The sequence below is a fragment of the Chrysemys picta genome, chromosome 6 (genome assembly GCF_011386835.1).
Source record: "Chrysemys picta bellii isolate R12L10 chromosome 6, ASM1138683v2, whole genome shotgun sequence".
Taxonomy (NCBI): Eukaryota; Metazoa; Chordata; order Testudines; family Emydidae; genus Chrysemys; species Chrysemys picta.
Window position 1 is genome coordinate 127,231,822 of NC_088796.1, and position 22,538 is coordinate 127,254,359.

The window sequence follows — 22,538 nt, forward strand, 5'->3', positions numbered from 1 at the left end:
GTGGAGTGAACAACCATCTGCCATAGCCCTCTGATCATCATGATACCCAGGAAATCCTGTGCCACAGGGGTGGCCGACCTGTGGCTCCGGAGCCACATGCGGCTCTTCAGAAGTTAATCTGCGGCTCCTTGTATAGGCACCGACTCCAGGGCTGGAGCTACAGGCGCCAACTTTCCAATGTGCCGGGGGGTGCTCACTGCTCAACCCCTGGCTCTGCCACAGGCCCTGCCCCCACTCCACCCCTTCCCACCCCCTCCCCTGAGCCTGCCGTGCCCTCGCTCCTCCCCCTCCCTCCCCATCCTCCTGCACACCACGAAACAGCTGATCGGGAGGTGCAGGGAGGGAGGGGGAGGTGCTGATCAGCGGGGCTGCCGGTGAGCGGGAGGCGCTGGGAGCAGAAGGAGCTGATGGGGGGCAGCTGACTTATTACTGTGGCTCTTTGGCAATGTACATTGGTAAATTCTGGCTCCTTCTCAGGCTCAGGTTGGCCACCCCTGCTATGCTGCTTCTGAAGACTTGTCATCAACATGGACATTGAAGTCACTAGGCACTGTCAGCCTCTGCAACTCCATTGGCACCTAGATTTTTACATACAGATTTAGGAGTCTAATTTAAGGCACCCAGACATAGAAGTTTTGATCAAAACATGGTCTCCATTTGTGTGTATGAACTTGGCAGATGCAATCCGCGGCTAGACAGATACTACAAGGATATGTGTTTCTGGAACAAATCTGTATACTTGTCACTTGTGCACACAAAATACAGAATTTACAGAAACCACTTATGCACTCAAACCGAACCAAATTAAGTGCACATCTTTTGGCATGTATAAATTCTGTCATTTTAAAAGGACACAAAAAGTGTGTGTGCTCATAGTGTGAACGTGCACAAATAGAGGCCAGATTGAAGAGGCTTCTTTGAAAATTTGGCCAACAATTAATTTGTAATGATGTGGCACAATTGGTAAAGGATTTAATCTGAAAGGGAGGTTTGATGTTCATGAGATAAAGCTTCTAGAAAGCTGAAGTCCTTCCAAAATCAGTCAAAAATGGAAATCAACAGTGGGGTCCATCAGTATTACACTTGGTTAAGTGGCATGTTCTTAAAGACAACGGAACGTACCTTGAAGTCCCTGTTCAGTCCAAACTCGAGCTGTGCTGTTTATTTTCTCTACCCAAATACACAATTCTATATCTATGTATTAATATAATTCATAAATATTTAATAGATATATGGCACATATTTACAGTGATTCACTTGCACCCCTCTACAGTGTAGAGCAACTTGAAGTGAGAGTAAATATAATTTATGCCCATTTTGTGTCCCCTTTATGCTTCCAGAGCAATGTAAATGAGAATAACACCCTGAATGTGCTTGGTAAAGTAAGCAATTAAAAAAGAGTATTTTCCCAGCTGCCTGCCCTGTAAGATCCTCCTGCAAAAAGCCACATAGGATTCTCCACTAGTGTTTTCTTGGAAATTATCCATAATAACCAACTTGTTGAAATCAGAATATGTCCAAAGCGATTTTGAGTTAAAGATTCCCTCTATTCAATAGCCCGGCTGGGATGGGAGATCCAGGGTACACTGGGTGGGTTTTGGCAGCAGTGTGGGGCAGGGCCGGCTCTAGGATTTTTGCCGCTCCAAGCAAAAACAATTTTGGCCGCCCCTCTCCGCCAGTTCTTTTCTTACCCCACCCCCAGCCCCGCTTCAACTCCGCCCCTTCCCCAAATCCCCAGCCCTGCTTCCTCCCCCCAGGCTCTCAAGCCTAGGAGGGAGGGAGGGAGAGAAGCGGCGCACGCATCGCAGTCACTCGGAGTCTCCCCCCCCATCCCAGGCTCTCAAACCTGGGAGGGAGGGTGAGCAGTGGCACGCGAATCAGCTGTTTCGTGCGCCGCGGCCGCTCGGGATCTCTCCCTCCCTCCCAGGTTTGAGAGCCTGGGAGGGAGGGCAAGCAGCGGCGCGCGAGTGGCAGCAGCGGAGGTGAGCTAGGGCGTCCGGGGCACATTTTTAGGGGCGGCAGGGGCGGCATTCTGGTGCCGGCCATGCCGCCCCTAAAAATGTGCTGCCCCAAGCACCAGCTTGTTTTGCTGGTGTCTAGAGCCGGCCCTGGTGTGGGGATCCCAAAAGGAGATTGAGTTTTGGTTGTGGTGAACTCATCCTGAATTAATGCAGCTAGGTCAGTGTCTGAAATGTCCCTCTGAGCTTGGCTTGTGTGCAGCTGCATGTGTTCCCTGCCAAAGCCACTGGGCAGAGCAGGGAATGTTGTTTTCCATTGGGCCCCTGGCATTGTGCAAGAGAGGCTTCCGTTGTTTGGATTGCAGAATTATAGGACTTTCACTATGGTATCATGCCTATGTGATGCTCCTGTGATGCCATAATGAGACTCCAAGAAATAGTTGGAAAATTCTGTCATTATTACTACTTTACATTCCATGCTTGATTTTCCTATAGAATTGCTCGGATGATCCGTCAGGAAAGAGGAAATGCCCTGCTTGTTGGAGTAGGAGGTACTGGCAAACAGTCTCTCACTCGACTTGCCTCTCATATATGTGGGTACAAATGCTTTCAGATAGAACTTAGCCGTGGTTATAATTACGACAGTTTTCATGACGATCTGAGGAAGCTGTATAAGATGGCAGGCGTAGAAGACAAGGATATGGTTTTCCTCTTCACAGACACACAGGTATGTTTAAATGGGTCGACCAGAAATGCAGTTGGCTTTATCATTAAAATGTTGTGGCTTACACAATAACAAGCTATTTATTTTTATATGGTGTTGTTTATATGAAGTAAGAAAATGCTTTTGAGTGAGGATCATAAGCTTAAATCAATCAATACAATCTTATAGTAATATATAAAAGGAGGAAGTGACTCAGAGGAAGGAAGAGGAGAGTTCTTGGTAACTGAGGTAGCGTAAATGAAAGAGCTTTGGAGAATTATGGGAAAGGGGCACAGGAAGAAGGAAGAACAGACTTGAGACTGCAGGTGAATATAGCGTCTGATAGGAAGAGTGGGTTAAGATCATGACAGGACCAAGGACAGAGTTTCAATCTTGTGCAGTGGAAAGGATGAACGGAAGGTATAAATCTTCCCCCAGAAGTGAAAAATGAGATCAGTGGAACTGTTCTGATTTACACCAGTTGAGGATCTGCCCCATTAACTTCTTGTTCAAGGCTCTCAAGAAGTATAAAGTGATTGATATTAGTGAAAACCAACAATGTGATCAAGTAGGATGAAAAAAGGACAGGTCATGATCAGAAGCCAGAAGTGAATAATTAACTATGCAAAGGAAGGTATTCTCAGTATTGAAAAAAGATACAACATTAATAATGTACGTAAGTTGTTGTATCTGTTTACTTACCATAGAAAAGTGTTAGATTTTTCCTACTGGAAATAGATCAGGGCATCTAAAAAATACATCTGAATCTTATGATTTATTCCCTGAGCTCAGACAATATCATTTCTATGAATAAGCTGTGATCTGGAAGAGCGGGCTAGGTAGTGACTCACAAAATAAGCATGGCAAATATCCCTACCTTCACAGTTTCTGTATCCTAGAATGTATCTGAATCCAGGTATCCCTGCTGTGTGTTCGTTAACTTCTGAGAATTGAATATGCTTTTCCACATCCCAGCTAATTTACAGGCACGCTTTTGTGTGAGCTCTGCTAGGAAACAAGCAAAATGGCTCTCGTTCTTTTGGATACGCTAAGTTCTTCTGTGTATACTTTCAAAGCCATAAGTGCAAAAGGAGTTTCTCACATTTTGCCTTCAGAAGATTATTTTGCTTGGCTCCTATTTGTTAATAGGAATTGCTTCAACTTTGTGCTATAAAGCTTAGAAGTAGCATCCTCTGAAGTTGTGATGAGTTCAGCTATTGTACAGTAAACTGCTTTTGATCTTTCTTTGGGAGCTGAAGGCCAGATTGTGAACCTTTCACTTCCAATGAGGAGCCGGTAATGATAAGTATTCCCAGGAATGGTAGTGGGACGCCGGGAGTGAGTAACTGCTCACCAATGAGAGCAAGGGGTTCTGGCCCTGAGAAACTGTTCTTTGATTAGTGCTGTAACAACCACAAATCAATGACTTAGAGCCAGGTTGGGGCTAGTCTCTGCACAAAGGAGAGGGAAGAGTTCAATTTACTGTTGTGCTCCCATTCAGTACCCACAAGGTGGGCTGAGCAGCACCGGCCCTGTTCCGAGCTAGCGGCTCCCCAAGCTGTTGGAATGGGGTTGGGGAGAGGGCAGGGTTGTACCCAACTCGCACCTGCGACCAGTGTTGGCTATGCGTAGCGTGGTACATCTATTGTACCCTCTCCAACGGTGGCAGAGCCTACTGCTTTAGTGTGTGATTCCCAAGAACCCCCTGGAGGAGTTCTGCCTAACAGGGACACCAGCTGCAGCAGAGCTCGCTGCACATGCTCCTGGGTGCTTCTGCCCGCTGAAGGCAGAGCCTAGCCCTTATCTGAATGAACAATTCCCTGAACTACATCAGGCAGCTTATTTCTTGCTTGAAAACTTATCATTTCCTGTCTATTAAACCTTGCATTCAGAAGCTGTATAGAATTTATTTGACTGTATGATTTTCTTGAGTCTTAAGATGAATAATAGAAAGTCATTTTAATATATTCATTTACTTTTAAGGCTCACAGTTTTCACAAGTATATTAATATTAACATGTACGCTGCACGAAAGCTTGTTATATTTGTGTGAATGAAGTCTCTCACAAGTCCTTAGCACAATCAATAGCTCTGTTTGACAAGGGGAGAAAATAGGTTGCACATAAAGAAACGCAAAAGAAACTACCACAAAGTCAGACAGCGTTTGAAGAAGTGGGTGGCGTACGATGAAATGAACTGCACACGATTACTACTAGTGTAGGGAAAGCCAAACTAAATGAAGAACCAAGATTCTGTATTATTCTCAAAATGCAATAGAATTCAGTGAAAATGAGGGAATACAATGTGAAAACCTTGAATCTACTGCAAAGAGAGATTTTGTTTCTGTGGAAAAAAGCCTTTGCAACCTCTGTTGCTCTTTACACATTTCACAGGAGTTTAGCTTCTGAACAGAGATTCTACTGGCATTATAACCCGTTGGCATTATCGATAGTTTATTGCTAAGTAATAGCAATAAAGTCTCAATGGCTGGATGAAAATTAGAAACATGACAGAAAATTTTAGAGATATGTTGCAAACTGACTCATTCCACACTCTAGAGATATGAAATTTCATCTACCTGCTATTATGCTCTCTGCATGAGAGGTCAGAGTATGCACAAAACCAGCAATAGTAGCAATCAGAGAGACCTGAACCTGTTAGGTTCCTGATATGTGCATCATATAAAAACTAGAAACCTGATTAAGAGGTAGAGTTTGCACAGGGTTGCTGGGTTTCTGGTAATTACCTGAACATTTTGCAATAATTATTAAAAATCTCTTTTGGTTAATCTGAAAAGTGGCAATTTAACAACATCCCATTGCCATAACATGATACACTGACACAGCAATATTCAGCCTTTGTGCTGGTTACTCCAGTGTTTAATCACGCTCAGTGTTAAAAAATTGTACCTTATTTCCAATTTGAACTTTGTTAGCTTCTTCTTCTTCTAGACATTTAAAGTTATGATGTCATTGTCTGCTAGATTATAGAGCCCTGAACCATCGACTGTTTTCTTCCTGTGTCAGCACTCCTAGCCCATGATCAAGTTACCATTTAACCTTCTCTTCTCTAAGCTAAATGGACTGAGGTCCTTATGGGTATGTCAAGCACGGGCTTGAGACCAGGCTCAACCTAATGCGCCTTGTGTCCACACACCAATTGTGCTAACCTAGGGCTTGGACCTAGGGTCCCAGGACCCTGCAGGCTGGAGGTTCTGAGCCCATGTTAAGCTGGAATCTAGGGTCCGAGCTCTATTGCTTTCCTGTGTGTATGTGGCCCCAGCTTGATTTGGTTCACAGAAGTCCTCTGGATGTATCCCAGAGTTCTTGCTCCCAGACAAGCAGCACTGCAGGCAACCAGCACAGCAGCCGGAAGCACCATTAATGCCTGGCCGAGCACGTTCCCCCTTCCTGGTCGTCCCACAGCTACTCCAGCTCCTCCTCCTCAGGGCTGTGTGGAGCTTGCCCAGAGCAGGGAGTAAATTTGCCAGACGAGAGGTGGCTCTTGGCCACCGGGATGCCAGGGGTCATTCCTCCCCAGCTGCGCTGAGCCGGGAGCCCTGCCATTACTCCTCTCTGCAGGGCAGCTGCTTGTCCCCCACTCTGATCTCTGGCTCTTGCTCCAAGGCCCTATCCCCACCCTCGTGGGGCTGCGAGTGCAGAAACACCCAGTCTGCATGTTGTTACTTCAGTTAATTCCTCCTGCGGCAGAGGCTCTGACTCCGGCTGCTTCTCATTGCAGAGAAGTTTGGGGGCTGACTCCCACTCGCTGGCCTCACAGTGCACGGAGCCCAGATGCCCCTACACATGCAGCCTGAGGGCGGGCAAGGGGGTCCTGGGAACAAGGGACAGAGAACGGAATGGGGACCAAGCAGCTTCCACCTGTGTGTGGGCTGTCCCTTAGGAGGTGGGCTACGTCAGGAGAGCAGGGTGCGGGTGAGAAGAAAGATCATAGAAGTGGGAGCACTGATTATTTGCAAAACAGGAAGGGCCGTGTTGTGAGGTACAGAGGGAGAAAAAGGCTATTCACCTGTTCAGAAGCAGCAGCTTCTGATGGTTGGTTGGCGGATAAAAGTATTGGCCCTCAGTTTGAAGAGTTAACGCAAAACTGACTAATATCAAAGTAGTAAAGTGACCATGAGCACAATAAACTTGAGCAAATGACAAGATCCTACAGATAATATCAGTAACTTTGAAAGACCGCAATCAGTGATCACACTGAACAGCGTGTGTGAATCAGATCAGAGGCCACACATTTGTTAAAACTTCTGGATATAGGGGAGAAAACACATGGGGAAGACCTGTTTTGTTTTTGTAGGTAATATTTTGATGGCATCTGTTTCAAATATTTAACAGATAAGGATTTTCAAATACATTTTTCAGTTAAAAACAAAGGTTTTTCTTACAATTTTTATAGCTTATGAATTCAGCACTGTTATTTTTATTTTCCTGATTGTTTTCTCCATATTTACATTTACAGAGGACACACACATTAATTCATTTGACATCTAATATTTATAAAATCTTATCTATAGATTGTTGTAGAGGAGTTCTTGGAAGACATAAACAATATTCTCAATTCTGGGGAAGTACCTAATTTATTTGAAAAAGATGAATTGGAACAGGTTCTGGCACCTACGAGACCCAAAGCTAAAGAGGCAGGAATACCAGAGGGGAGCAGAGATGAGGTAGGAGAAGTATTGCAATTATTAGTTTATTGTATCCAATAACATTGTAAATAGATGTTACTAAAATTCTTATTTTCAAAGAATTAAGTATAGACATTCTATCATATGCCTTTTATCTGTCTCTTATTTATCTAATGTATCTAATGTAAAAAGAGGAGAACATTACATTTTGTTTACAGTCAGGAAGATCAACTTCCAGGACTTTTAATAAGCACTTCTGTTCTGTCATGTGTGGACAAAATATTCATATTCCACCCTTGGAGAGAAGAGTTCAGCTGTTCATAGACAATTTCTGAGACTAGCTATAGAGGTTAGAGATGGAAATGGCCTGTTAGATCATTCAGCCAAAGCAGGGTTGTTTCCTGCAGTACGTGACTGTACTAGATTTCCTTTGCGCAAACAACCTCATTGTCATCTCCTTTATTTTTTCTGCACGCTGTGTTCTTTTAAAACAGGTATTTCAATACTTCATTAACCGAGTTCGTCAGAAGCTGCATATCGTTCTCTGTATGAGTCCTGTAGGTGAAGCTTTCCGATCGCGTTGTCGGATGTTTCCATCCCTTGTGAATTGCTGTACTATTGATTGGTTTGTGCAGGTTCGTACTAAGATCCACAGAGTAATAACTTTGAGATGTCTCAGTAATAAACATTGCTATTATATATGCTATCTTATAAAAAAAAATCAAGTAAAAATCTAGCCTCCTGAATGTCATCTGGGATTATGTGGCCTATGTGTTAATTTTCAATGACAGTTAATTCCAAGATTCTCATTAACTAGAATATCTCGAAAAACTGATTGTGGTTTCTACTCAGCTGATGATAACATATTGGATCCTGGCCTCTCCTTCAGTCTGAGACATTTGACAAAACCACAGGCAGCTCAGACTTGTCCGCAGGGCTCCAAGGATTGACATCCTTTCATTCGTTGACCAGATTCTCTGCCTCCAGTGAGGCAGACAAAGCAGTTCAGCAATCCTGCTTTATCCATTGCAGTCCTCGCTTTAAAAGCTGATATGGGAGCAGAAGCCAACAATCTCTCCCCCCCAAACACACACACACACACTCTCTCTCTCTCTCTCTCTTTACTGTCCTGTAGGGGACTCAGATTTCCAGGGCTTTGCTCTCTAAACGAGACAAGATGCTGATCTTGGTTTGGTCCCCTGTCCTCAGTCCTGGTGAAGCAGGACAAACAGAGCAAGCTGAAGGTCTAGATGACCTTCTGAGGAGACACACAAGAGGATCACTGGCATGATTTCTGTCAGCTTGCAAACCTTTGCTTTGTCATGGGATGGGGTTCAACGTCTACATGGCTTGTAGGAACCACTAAATCCACCCCAGCCCACTAAGTCTTATCCAGAAACATCTCATCAAAGGCTGGCCAGTTTCAATATCAGTGGGCTTGTGGAATTCAGAGGGCCATTTGATAAGGTTTTTTTAATATAATGTTCTCTTTCTGCAATGGTCCAGAGAAAACATCTAGTTTGTATTGAGAATTTACCATATTTCACCACAAATGTTGGCTTTGACCGTGATGATGTGAATGACTGTTATTCAAATAATCTTTTCCCTTTTGCAGTGGCCCAGAGAAGCACTTCTTTCTGTATCAAGGACATTTTTCCTGAATGTTGATCTTGGAAGTGACGCGTTGAAAGAGAAAGTTTCAGTAATGTGTGTAGATATTCATATGAGTGTGACTGAAATGGCAGATCGATATTATGCTGAGCTGCGGCGACGATATTACACAACACCCACTTCGTATTTAGAATTAATCAATCTCTACTTGACCATGCTGGGGGAAAAAAGGAAGCAGTTGGTTTCAGTAGGTTTAATTTTATTAAGCAAAATCTCTGCTTATTGCGTCTGAGAAATGTGTCTTACTTCCCCTCAGATTTTTGTATTACTTTTCCTTCATAGTGCAGCAGCTTCAGGGTTTACCATAAGTAAAATGGCTTGTAATTCTTTTGTGGTAAACCAGCCCAATTTTCCTTTTCCATGTACTGAGTATTAAAACAAGGAATTTTTAGTCTAATTTACTTTCTACTATTGGTGATTTTTGTTACCGTTTTGCACTTCATTCACATGGAAAATGAAAAAATAGGAGTCATTTCACTTCCCCCATCTTTTGTCCTAGGACAAGACACTTGGGATACAAACATTGCAGCACAATGATTAAATCAAAACCAAAGAAAAACAAACAAACATTTTTATTGATTTTTAAACATTGCATCAACAGATTGCAATAATATTCATGTTTTTAAAATGTTTTATTTAACAAAAATCAATGTTGAGCCTAAACATCTGGCAGCTTTTGTTTGATAAGCATGATCATGTTTCCAATTTAGATGGTTTTTCTTTTATATCTGTATAAATATTGTTACATCCATACTAACATAGCATTTTTATTACAGCCACCCTTAAAATAAATTTATTATACAAATTATTTATAACATAATTTACAACTGAGATAAAACTTGCATTACATGGTGTTAAAATATATTTGCGCATAAGTTTATATTTTTATCATGTTAGAACTTTTTGGAAGTACAGTGTTTGGGAAAAGTATTTAGATATATGAAATGTTTTTATTGGGCTGCAGGCTCGGGATCGAGTGAAGAATGGCTTATCCAAACTGTTAGAGACGAACGTGCTTGTAGATAAAATGAAATTAGATCTCTCCGCTTTAGAGCCAGTCCTTGTAGAGAAATCAGTGGATGTTGAGGCTTTGATGGAAAAATTAGCAGTGGATCAAGAAAATGCTGATCAGGTACAAAGAATTATCTTGTAATATTTCTGAGATAGCACGTGTTACTGCTCAATAATTCATAGATACAGTAATGGGTTTAAAGATTAATAATTATGGGCTCTATGCTATCCTCTTTTATGTGACATACTGGCAGGGCTGGCTCTAGTTTTTTTGCCGCCCCAAGCAAAAAAAATGTTGGCTGCCCCCCGTCACAGCCCTGGGCTCCTCGCCGCACCCCCCTGCCACCCCAGCCCTGGGCTCTCCCCCCCGATCTGCACTCCCCTGCCACCCTAGCCCTGAGCTCTCCCCCACTACCCACACCCCCTGCCACCCCAGCCCTGAGCTCTCCCCCACTACCCGCACCCCCTGCCACCCCAGCCCTGAGCTCTCCCCCACTACCCGCACTCCCCTGCCGCCCCAGCCATGGGCTCTCCCCCCACACACACACACCCCTTGCCGCCCCAGCTCTGGGCTCCCCCCTACCCACCCACCATTGCCCTCCCACACCTCCTGCCGCCCCAGCCCTGGGCTCCCCCACACACACACCTGCACCCTCCTTCCTCCGCAGCCCTGGGTCACTGGTAACTCATTCCCAGGGCAGGTCATTCAGCAGGAATTTTAGATGTGCACAGAACACAGACAGGATTGGTTCCCATATGGTTACAGAACTGCAGTAAAGTGGAACAGTTTTCAGCTTGTGTGATTGGAGGATATCTGGATGCATATTATAAGACTGTCCTATGTAAATGAGGAAAAGTTGAGGTGCCTTTATTATTCTTTTGTTCCACTCTTTCTTTCTATGGGGAATTTGCCAATGCAATATCACTGTTTTCCTTTTAAACAAACAAACAAACAAACAAAAAAGGCAATGGCTGTTGAAAATAGTAATTCCAGTCCTAATAACCACAGGGAAGCATTTCTTGCTCAATTTTATCCTACTTTTTCTACAGCAAGTTACAGTGGATCAGTATATTTGATTTGGGAGAAATGAAGTAACAGCTGCCCAAACTGAGCTTGAGCACTCCTGAATTTTGAGGTGTTCAAATCTGGAAGGCAGGTGCTGGGGGTGGGGGGGCAGCGCTGTGGCTCCGCAGGGGAGCATAGCAGCATGTATGCAGCAGCGTGTCTGGTGCTGCACGAAGCCAGACACACTGGTCTGAGTGGCACGGTAAGGGAGCTGGGGGGTTGGAGAAGGGGTAGGGGGTTCTGGGGGGGCAGTCAAGGGACAGGGAGCAAGGGGGGTTGGATGGGGTGGAGGTTTGGGGGGGCAGTCGGGAACAGGGAATAGGGGGGGTTAGATGGGTCAGGGGTTGGGGGGGCAGTCGGGGGACAGACAGCAGTTGGATAGGCATGGGAGTCCCAGGGGTTTGTCAGGGGACAGGTAGGGGGTTCGGTCCTAGGGGGGAAGTTGGGGGGGGGGGGTCTCAGGAGGGGGCAGTTGGGGACAAGGAGAAGGGAGGCTTAGATAGGGGGTGGGGTCCCAGGAGAGGGCAATCAGGGGACAAGGACCAGTGGGGCTTAGATAGGGGGTGGGATCCTGGGGGGCAGTTAGGGGCAGGGGTCCCAGGAGGGGGTGATCAGGGGACAGGGAGCAGGGGGGTTGGATGGGTTGGAGTTTCTGTGGGGGGCAGTCGGAGGGAGTGGATGGGGGCAGGGTGGGGCTACCCTCCCTCCCCGTGGAGTGTCCTATTTTTTGAATGTTAAAATATGGAATCCCTACTCACAGCGCAGCTCTCCATTCACAGCAGGCTGCAGCATGAGGTCTCAGCTTCCTCACTCCCTCCCCCTCTTTCCTGTTGGTAGTGGCCAAGGGAATGCTGGGAAATGTAGTTCTTTCTCTGCTCCAGGGCTGGCTCTATAGGCAGGGAGCTAACCAAGGAACTACAGCTCCCAGGGCCCCCTGTTGGTTCTCAGCTCCCAGGCTGGATCCCTGCCGCCCCTGCAAATGGGCTGCCCCAAGCACGTGCTTGCTTTGCTGATGCCTAGAGCCGGCCCTGCATACTGAGGAGCACAAGGGCCTAAAAGCGCAGAACTGAGCCTTGACAGGGATTGCAGAAAGGGAAAGGCAGTTAGACTGTGTCCTGCTTTTCTGTAGTGTAGCTTCTACCAGTACAAATGTTTCTTCTGTGGATGCCGCAGAGTTTATGCAGACCTTTCCCATGTTAGTTAATGCTGCTCCAAGAAGCGTTAACATCGCTCGTGCTCTCTGTGACACACATCTTAGCGGTTACGGCTGCTGAGGTAAGGTCAATAGCAGTGCAGACAGCTATGCTGCCAGTGGTAGGCCTGAGCCTGAGGCCTACAGGATTTGGTCTGTCCTTGCAGATCCTTGGCCTTTGCGCCTCAAAAATAATGGGATTTTAGTATCTTTCACCAATTAATAACTTTCTGGGCATGTCAGGACCAGTGACGCTCCTCTATAATTCTATTTTGCATACTTTATGTATAAAACCAAAAATGCAGAAGTGAGTGTTAAGCAAACCCGTTAAAGAAATAAGACAGAACAAGTTAAGCCATTTAAATCTTTGTTGTGTTTTGCAAATATTTCACTGCACCTTTAATTTTGAGGTTCGCCGTGTTGTTCAAGAAGATGAAGCTATAGCCAAAGTGAAAGCGGAAGAGACTCAGGCAATTGCCGATGATGCTCAACGGGATCTGGATGAAGCTCTCCCAGCTTTAGAGGCTGCAAACAAAGCTCTTGACTCTTTGGATAAAGCAGATATATCTGAAATTAGAGTTTTTACCAAGCCTCCGGATCTTGTCATGACTGTAATGGAAGCTATCTCCATTCTTTTAAATGCAAAGTAAGCCATTCAGAGCTATATAGTATTTTGTTTTAATTTATTTTAACCCATTATTTGTTAATATTTTTCTTTGTTTTTTCTTTGATTTTTCTCCCCACCCCCTCTCCTCCCAGCTCTTCCTTAGTGAAATGTTTTGTATAATGGTACCTACTTCTACAGTAAATTCACATTTTAATAGGAAGAGTACACTAATGTGGAGAATATCATGGTTGAATCAGAGCATTGTCTCTTTGACAGCTGTAGTCACAACTGCTTAGCTGAGCTTTGCTTTGTGGGTCTCTCACGCAAAACACCTTCTACACGTTTCTCAGAAAAATGGTATCATCATCCACCGTGATGTGGTGATTATATTTATGAAAAAGATTGGCCTGAACCAAAACCCTGAGTCAAAACACCCCTGAACTTTGGGGAAGTTCAGATCTAGATTGGCATCTATAGTTCATAACTGGTTTCATTCTCTGTAGTGGGCTGGACTAAAACCGCATGTCAAACTTCTTGAACTTTTTCAAAGTTTCAGAACCAGTTCCAAATTATGTGTCTTGAGTCCATCGCTAATTTATAGTAACAGACCACATATATTCTTTGAAACCAGTTCTGAATGAGGAGAAGGAAGACTAAATTATAGGGTTACATTTAATTTTGCATGGCGTACTTTGTGTCTTTGATACAAGCAATTATTTTATAAGAGTTTCCAAAATCCCTAATGATAAAACTTGTCAGCTTTGATGTGCTTGGGTCAAATTCTAGTTTCTTGAAGCATAAAGTTGTGGTATGCTTCAAGCAATGGAGCAATTAACGTCCAAAGAGGATGTAGAGATTGATTACATCAATAAGATAGCATAACAAAACAAAACAACGAAAAGCCATATTTTAGATAATGATGCTAAAATATCTGGCATGGTAAACAATCCACATTTCAAAAACTGAACATTCCACAGGTCAAATTCTCCCTTTTTACAGAATATTGGAGTATTTTTTACTTAAAGCATAAGTACCACTGAGTTATTTACTCCCAACTAGATGGATTTTTAAATCGTGACTATAAATAAAGTAGTTTTTCTTCAAATAAACCAAATGTATTATTTAATTTGAGATTGAGTTACTTTTTAGTAAGCCTCCTCTCACTTCTACTTTGAGAATTTCTCACTGAGCTCTCGGAAGCTGCTTTTTTTAACCATTAAGAGACTGGTCTTCTTATCATCTTTTGCTGATGAGTTTTTCCTAACAGATATCATGTCAGTACAGAAGTCTCTTGGCCAGATCTTGAGTTGGTGTAAATTGGCATAGCTCCGGTGACCTCAAAGAAGCGACATGGATTCTCACCAGCTGAGGATCTGATTCGCTGAACTCCAAGTTGGCGGTGGATTCTCCATAAGGAACACATCCAACATTTTTGACTAAGGTGGCTTTGCATTTTCATGTGAGCCAATCCAGTTTTTTACAAGCTTGTGTACCAGGGAAGACTAGATTCCATGGTTTCATTGTGAAAAGAGTTTATTACCTTGACAGGACTAAACCATATAGGAAATTCACATGGTTGTTGGAGAGAGAAACAAAGGCCCAACTCTTTGGTTAAAAGATTGTCTCAGGAGATTAAAGTACAGATTCAGACCTGTTGTGACTTGGCTGGAATTTCAGAGTCCGAAAGCCCATAGGGCCCATTCTACTAGAAAAGTAGCAGGTTTGGCAGCCTGCCTTTGTCTATAGATTATTTGAAATCCACAGAGGTGCTACCTGTAGTTCAATTCACACTTTCACAAAGCATTAGTCTCTCAAGTCTAAATGCCAATTTGGAGCAGCAGAGCTACAGTCTTCTTGCAATAGCGCTTCTTAGCTTTCATTCGGAGGCCTAGCCCTTTGCTTACATGTGTCCTACAGAGGAGATCTAGTTTATAGCACTTTTATGTTAATTACATGTGATATCGAAATGTAAATTCTGTTGCTATGTTTTTATCAAGCACTGGTTGTGGTCAAGCTCTTCAAAACACTGTACCAAGCAAGAGGAAATGGTCTGAAAAGTGCAAATTTGTTATTTAAGATCATGTTCTCAGGGCATGTCTCTCTCAAATTCTGTTACTGTTATTTTCTTTCAGGCCTGACTGGGCAGCAGCAAAACAGCTCCTTGGAGATTCCAATTTCCTCAAAAAACTTTTAGAATACGATAAAGAAAATATAAAGCCTCAAATATTGTTAAAGCTTCAGAAATATATAAATAACCCAGATTTTGTGCCTGAAAAAGTAGAGAAGGTGTCCAGGGCCTGTAGGTCAATGTGCATGTGGGTGAGAGCCATGGATTTATACTCTAGAGTCGTCAAAGAAGTTGAGCCAAAGAGGCAAAAGTTAAATGCTGCACAGGTGCGTGTTTATGTCTCTAATGTCTTTTATTTGTTAGAATGATAACTTTCATTATATTGTTAATTTTTTTTTTTACTGCGGTAACGCCTAGAAGTCCCAGTCATGGATCAGGACCCACTGTGCTGGGCCTTGTACACCGACCAAAAATCAGTTTCTGCTCCAAGGAGCTTCTGATCTGATTTGTGGAATCTCCGTCTCTGGAGATATTTAAGAGTAGGTTAGATAAATGTCTATCAGGGATGGTCTAGACAGTATTTGGTCCTGCCATGCGGGCAGGGGACTGGACTCGATGACCTCTCGAGGTCCCTTCCAGTCCTATAATCTATGATTCTATGATCTAAGTAATAAAAAATTTTTCATCCATAATTGTTCTTTTAACTCTTTGGGCCAAATCCAGCAGAAAGTAGCCTCTTGGGCTGCTGTCCTGCCTTGCTACAGAAGCTACTTCCAGTTCCAAGGATGACGTATCTTCTCCCTACTGTCTGTAAGTGCTGAATTAAGCATCAGATGGGTACTCCATTCGTGGGGCACATGGGGCAATCAGGTATTGTACATGACATTATCACTGAGTTCTTCCAAGACTGACTAAACACAAGTCATCGGGGAATGAATTTTCAAAGAGCTGTGGCCCAAGGGAGACTTTCCCCAGCCATTGGTCCTGTGTCAATGTTCAGCCAACCTGGTTACAGCAGAGACTAGAGGGTGTGACAGTTTCATAGCCTACTCTCTAGAAAAATGATGGAGGCGCTCGTTATGAAAATGCCATTTTATTAATAGGACAAAAATGTTCTGGTTTAAAGCCACATCTTTCAAAAAGACTCTTTATTCATGTGTAGGCACCTGAATAAGTGACCTGATTTTCACAAGTCCCCTGTACCTGTCACTTCCATTGACTTCAGCTCTTCTAAAAATCAGGCCACCAGGTTTGAAAGCCTTCACCTAAAGATTTCCTTACATTCTTAGGCTGAGCTCGATGCGACTATGGCTACCCTTCGCGACAAGCAAAAGAAATTAAAGCAGGTGGAGGATCAGATCCAGGCATTACAAGACCAGTATGAAAGAAGCCTTGAAGAAAAAGAGAGCCTTGGTAAGTGATTTCTCTTGAAGTCGTTAAACAGTTAAGTTAGTCTTTTACTTACATGCCTTCACTATACAGCTAGCTGGATCAGGGGAAACTAGCTAGCCCTGACCCAGACAGTCTCATACTATACACAACACAGTGGTATGGAAATTAATATGCACATCAGTAGGACTCCATTGAAAGGGTCAAACACATGATTTACTAGCACTCTGTCCCCCCAGTGCTTCTCTGGCCACACAGTACTGTGGTGAGGAGACACTACATCTGCTGCCAACAGTTAGGCTTGTGACTATTCCTTCAGGCAGCTTCAACTGGAGCAACCTGGTTCCAGTAGCAGGTGATGATAATATCACAGCAGGATGATTGGAAGAGGCTGTGCTGGGAGTTTGGCGAGGTCAAGATATGGGTTCATGGACCATAGTCTGTCCTGAAGTACCCAATCAATAGGCCAAAAAGAACTTTGCCAGGAAGCCACTGTAGAAGTTAAGGCTAGAGGAAAGGGTATGGGAAGAGGGAGGCTAAAATAGAAAGCAAGGGAAAAGATTATTAGGAAAAATTGACTTTTTAATACTAATCACAGTCCAATCGTTTTATAACTGTTTAGCAAGGACCATGGCACTTACCCAAGCTCGCCTCACTAGAGCTGGAAAGCTCACAGCTGCATTAGGAGATGAACAAGTTCGGTGGGAAGAGAGCATCAGGAATTTTGAAGATGAGATTTCAAACATCATAGGGAATGTGTTCATAGCAGCTGCTTGCGTTGCCTATTATGGGGCTTTTACAGCACTTTATAGGCAACTGGTGAGTAAAAATAATCTCCCTTTTCTTTTTTTCCTCCATAATGTGGTGCTTGTGAAAGGTACCAAACTGGCATCACTGTAGAATTGCTCTAGCTTCTGAACAGGTACAATATGGACAGTGTCAGTCTAAGCATTCCCCCACAACTGCATTAATGATCCTCAGCCTTGCTGTCCAGAGTTCAGTTTAAATACATATTCAGCCATTAGTGACAATTGTGAAGGGGGTAGGATTATTATTAGTACAAGACAAGGACTCCTGTCTATTCTGAAATGAATTAAAGACACTTACTTGTCGCCTTCTAAGCAATCAAGCAGCCATCCAATGATGATAACTTTTAATTACTACCAACTAGTTCCAACAGGCTATTGTTACATTCTTCTTCGAGTGATTGCTCATGTGTATTCCACTATAGGTGTGCGTGCTCGCCACGTGCACCGGTGCCGAAAATTTTTCCCTTAGCAGTATCCGTAATGGGGGAGCACCGCTGCGACCCCTGGAGTGGCGCCGACATATCGCGCCATAAAGGGGACTGCGTGCTCCCCCCACCCTCAGTTCCTTCTTGCCGCCAGTGAAGGTAGTCGGAACTTGCTCCAGCCTTGGCTGCAGCGTTATCTAGTTCTAGTATCTGGTATCTAGTTCACTGAACTGTTTCTTTGCTGAACTTTTCTTCTGTTAGTGTCTGGCTCGGGGCATGCCCCATGGCCCAGGCTTCAAGTCGTGCAACTCTTGTCGCAATTCTATATCCAGAAGTGATCCACACTCTGTGTCTTTGCTGTCTGGGCGAGTCTCACATTAGTGAGAAGTGTAAGATCTGCCACTCCTTCAAGCCGCGAACGAAGAAGGGGAGCGTGAGATCCGACTCCAAGCGCTCTTAATAGAGTCGGCATTGGCCCCGGCACCGGCGCATCGAGCCGGCACCACGCCGGGATCCGCGTCGTCGGCACGCAACGAAGGGCCTCCCGAGCGCCTCTCTGAATCTGCTCCCGGTACCGCATCCTCAGTGCGCAGTGAGGCACCTTCAACGTCTCGGCACCGTTCCCCAGCTAAGAGGATGGGGAAATCACAGAGGCACCGGGAAAAGACTAGGGGTGAGGCTAGACCCGAGTTGAGCAGCCCACGATCCCCATCAGGACAGAGACCTCCAACTCACGCTGAGTGGAGTAATCCTGTCCCGTCCACACGAGCCTCTCCAGAGGTGTGCATGCTCTCGACGCCAAAGGCAGCTCAGGCCGCGTGTGAGATATTGACGCTTCTGGTGCCCGCAGCGCCGCAGCACTCGGTCCCCCGGTCTCACGGGAAGCTGTCCTTGATTGCCCACCAGCCTTCCCCGAAGGAGTCGGAGATTGAAGCACCTTCCCGGGTTGAGGCACCTAGCAGGGGTTCACGACGCACATTGACCCCGCGTCATGATTCTGCCATGAGTGTATCCCATTCGTCGGGTCCTGAGCGCTGTCGTGCCGGAAGAAAGAGGCGACACCATCCCTCTTCTTCTAGCGACTCCGAGAGGAATAGGTCGCGACTCTGTCGGCACCGACGCTCCCACTCCAGGACCCGGCACTGTAGAGGTCAGGCTCGCAGCGCATCCCCGCATTCCCTAGCACCGAGGCACTGGGCCCACGGGTGCCACGGACAGTCCAGATGCAGCTCCTCGGACGTTTACATCTCGTCCTCCTCCAGGTCGAAGTCCTGGAGCCGTCACAATCGGGACCGTTCCAGCCGTTCTTACGGCACCGTTCACTTTTCCCGAACCTCGGTGTCAACGCGCTGTCGTCTATCCCGGGGCTGACCCGTGCCGCCGGACCAACCTGCACCTCCGGCGCCCGACGTGCCTCTACTCCAGACTGTGCCATGGCAGAGTCAGTGGTGTCAGCTAGCGCCGTGGCCTCAGGCTCCGGCGCACCTCGGTCCTCGCTCCGTGGTGGGAGCTTCCCAGGGCCGCCCCACATCGCCGTGGTACCGGGATCAAGCTGTGGGTGCCGATCCTCCGACACCGGCTTCGGCACCGGACCCCAAAGTAGAGCTCATGGTGCCGCTTGCTGTTGACGGTGCTGTACCTTCCACCTCGACGGCGCAGGGCGATTTGGTTGTGGTACCGCCTCCCTCTTCGCAAGAGGACTTTAAGGCCCATCAAGAGCTGCTTCGGAGGATGGCAGCCAGTCTCGCGCTCCGGGCCGAGGAGATGGAGGAGCCCTCTGACACACTTTTTAATGTCCTGGCCTCCTTGGTCCCGGGGCGTGTGGCGCTCCCGTTTCATCAAGAAGTTGCCAATATTACCGCTGGCCTTTGGCAAACGCTGGCCTCCCTTGCCCCTATTTCCAAAAAGGCTGAGAGGAAATACTTCTTCCCTGCCAAAGGTCTTGAGTAGCTCTACACTCACCCAGCCCCTAACTCCCTGGTGGGAGAGTTGGTCCACCACCGCGAGAGGAATGTTTAGCCTGCGCCCACGCCCAAGGACAGGGACGCTCGTAGACTTGACTCTTTCAGATGAAAGTCTTACTCATGGACAAGTTTCCAACTCCGCGTGGCCAACCATCAGGCGCTTCTGGGCCGCTACGAGTTCAACCTTTGGGGATCTCTCCCAAGTTTGAGTGCTTCCTCCCTGATACCGAGGCGAAGGAGTTTCGGGCGCTTGTCCAAGAAGGGGCGACCGCGGCCAAGGCGGCTCTCCAGGCTGCTTCGGACGCGACGGACATGGCCGCTCACTCCTTGGCTACAGCTGTCTCCATGAGGTGAGCATCGTGGCTTTCTCTCTCAGGACTCTCCTCTGAATCCCAGTCAATAGTGCAGGACCTGCCGTTTGATGGCAAGGCCCTGTTTGCTGATCAAACTGATACCCATCTGCATGGGATGAAGGATTCCCGTACCACCCTTCAGACGTGGGCCTGTATGTTCCACCTGCAAAGGACAAGCCCAGGCCTCAACCGCCCGCTCCACAAGCTAGGGGTAACTATGAACCCCCGCCTAAGCGGCAGAGGGATCAGAGGCGTCGGTCACAGCGCCAATCCCTTTTGGCCCAGCGACCTGGTGCTTCGAAGGGCAAACGCCCCAGGAAACGGCAGTTTTGACTTGTTGAGCGGGATCACCGGGCCTGTTGCCAGTGTTCCCCCCACCCAGTTAATAAAGTTGCTTTTTTTCAACTGTTTATTAGGTTTCCGACTCCAATGGTCCACTATAACAATGGATCAATGGGTCCTCAGCACCATCTCCCAGGGGTACAGGCTCCAGTTTGTGGCAACCCCTCCCAACTGCCCCCTGTCACGGTGCCACACGGTGGTTCCGGAGCATGCCCTCCTCCTCCGTCAGGAGGTACAATGCCTCCTTTTCTTGGGAGCGGTGGAAAGGGTGCCTCGAGAATACCAGGGCAAGGGGTTTTACTCCAGGTATTTCCTCGTTCCCAAGGCGAAAGGCGGACTTCGGCCCATCCTCGACCTGCGGAATCTCAACCAGTTCCTGGTGCGTTACAAATTCCGCATGGTGTCCCTGGCCTCCATTATTCCATCCCTAGACCAGGGGGATTGGTTTACGTCACTGGACCTCCAGGATGTGTATTTTCACATCCACATTTCCAGGATCACAGGCGCTACCTCCGTTTCCTGGTGGGACAGGACCACTTCCAGTTTAAGGTCCTCCCTTTTGGCCTCTCTACGGCCCCCAGGGTGTTTACGAAATGTATGGCGGTAGTTGCAGCCCACTTCAGGAGGAAAGGGCTGCAGATCTTCCCCTACTTAGACGACTGGCTGCTCAAGGGCCGGTCTCAATCCCTGGTGCAGCAGCAGACGAGTTACCAGCTAGGCACCTGCGGTGTCCTAGGCCTGCTGGTAAACGAGGAGAAATCCACATTAATCCCAGTTCAGCGCATAACCTTTATAGGCGCACTGCTAGATTCCCGGGTAGCCTCGGCCTTCCTCCCAAGGGACAGGTTCGAGGCGCTCAAAGTTCTCATCGCCCGGATCACAGCCTTTCCGGTAACCACAGAACAGGTGTGCCTTCAGGTCCTAGGCCACATGGCAGCATGCACCTATGTAGTGCGACATGCCAGGCTTCGAATGAAGCCCCTCCAGCTGTGGTTGGCCTCCAGGTATTCGCAGGCCAGGGACAGCCTGGACATGGTGGTCAGAGTGCCGCCCAGGGTGGTGGCAGGTCTCCAATGGTGGTCCCTCCGGGGCAACATGCTCCGGGGTATCCCCTTCCGGGACCCTCCTCCCTCACAAGACCTAGTGTCGGACGCCTCGGACCTGGGCTGGGGAGCGCACGTGGGGTTGTAGTCCCCAGGAGACTTAGCCCTCCACATAAATGTCAGGGAGCTCAGGGCCATACGCCTCGCCTGCATGGCATTCCGCCACCATATCCAAGAGAGGGTACTCAGAGTCCTTACGGACAACACGACCGCCATGTACTATGTCAACAAGCAGGGCGGTACGCATTCCAGGGCCTTATGACAGGAAGCCCAGCTCCTGTGGGAGTTTTGTACAGCCCACAATGTACTCCTGCGGGCTTTTTACCTGCCGGGCAAGAGCAACTCTCTTGCGGACCGCCTGAGCAGGGTATTCTCCCAGCAGCACAAGTGGTCCCTTCATAGGGACGTGGCCAGGTGGATCTTCCTACAGTGGGGCACTCCCCACGTAGACCTGTTCGCCACTGCCCAGAATCGACAGTGTCCTCGATTCTGCTCCAGGGCGGGGCAGGGCGACGGGGCGATGTCGGATGTGTTTTTGCTCTCATGGTCGGAGCCCCAGTTGTACACCTTCCCGCCCTTCCCCTTAATAGACAAGGTGTTGCAGAAGCTGAAGTCAGACGGAGCGAGGATGATCCTCATAGCCCCGGATTGGGCCCGTCAGCATTGGTACAGGTCCCTCCTGCAACTCTTAGCGGCCCCTCCTTGCAGGCTGCCGCTATGCCCGGACCTCCTCTCCCAGGAGGCAGGACGTCTCCTCCATCCCAACCTAGCTGCGCTCCATCTGACAGCGTGGCTGCTTCATGGTTGAATGCGGAGGAGGGCAGGTGTTCTGAGGACGTTAGGAGGGTCCTGCTGGAAAGTAGGAAACCCTCCACATGGTGCACCTACCTGGCTAAGTGGTATAGGTTTTCTGTGTGGGCGAGGGATAGAGGTTCCTCTCCCTCCTCTGCACCTATCCAACAGGTCCTCAATTACCTCCTGTCCCTTAGGACTCAAGATCTCGCGCCCTCCTATATCAGGGTGCACCTGGCGGCCATCTCGGCCTTCCATCCCCCGGTGCAGGGCCTGTCTGTGTTCTCATATCACATGACGGCCCGGTTTCTGAAAGGGTAAGACCGGGCATTCCCTTATGCCAGACCCCCAGTCCCGCTCTGGGATCTAAACCTGGTACTCTCCCGCCTCACAGGGCCTCCTTTTGACCTCTGAACCCTGACCTCTGAACCGCCATAT

At 47.0% G+C, this 22,538-nt stretch overlaps 1 protein-coding gene across 5 annotated transcripts in view; it reads left to right on the forward strand.

Moving 5' to 3' along the window:
- DNAH6 (dynein axonemal heavy chain 6) overlaps positions 1-22,538 on the forward strand; it is a 203,099-nt gene that overhangs the window by 93,070 nt on the left and 87,491 nt on the right. For all 5 annotated transcript variants that reach the window (XM_065549807.1, XM_065549809.1, XM_065549810.1 and 2 more), the window contains 9 exons: positions 2,454-2,685; positions 7,195-7,347; positions 7,803-7,943; positions 8,924-9,166; positions 9,944-10,111; positions 12,659-12,894; positions 14,988-15,249; positions 16,213-16,336; positions 16,935-17,131. In XM_065549807.1, the coding sequence (XP_065405879.1) occupies positions 2,454-2,685; positions 7,195-7,347; positions 7,803-7,943; positions 8,924-9,166; positions 9,944-10,111; positions 12,659-12,894; positions 14,988-15,249; positions 16,213-16,336; positions 16,935-17,131 (1,756 nt within the window). The remainder of the gene's footprint in view (positions 1-2,453; positions 2,686-7,194; positions 7,348-7,802; positions 7,944-8,923; positions 9,167-9,943; positions 10,112-12,658; positions 12,895-14,987; positions 15,250-16,212; positions 16,337-16,934; positions 17,132-22,538) is intronic.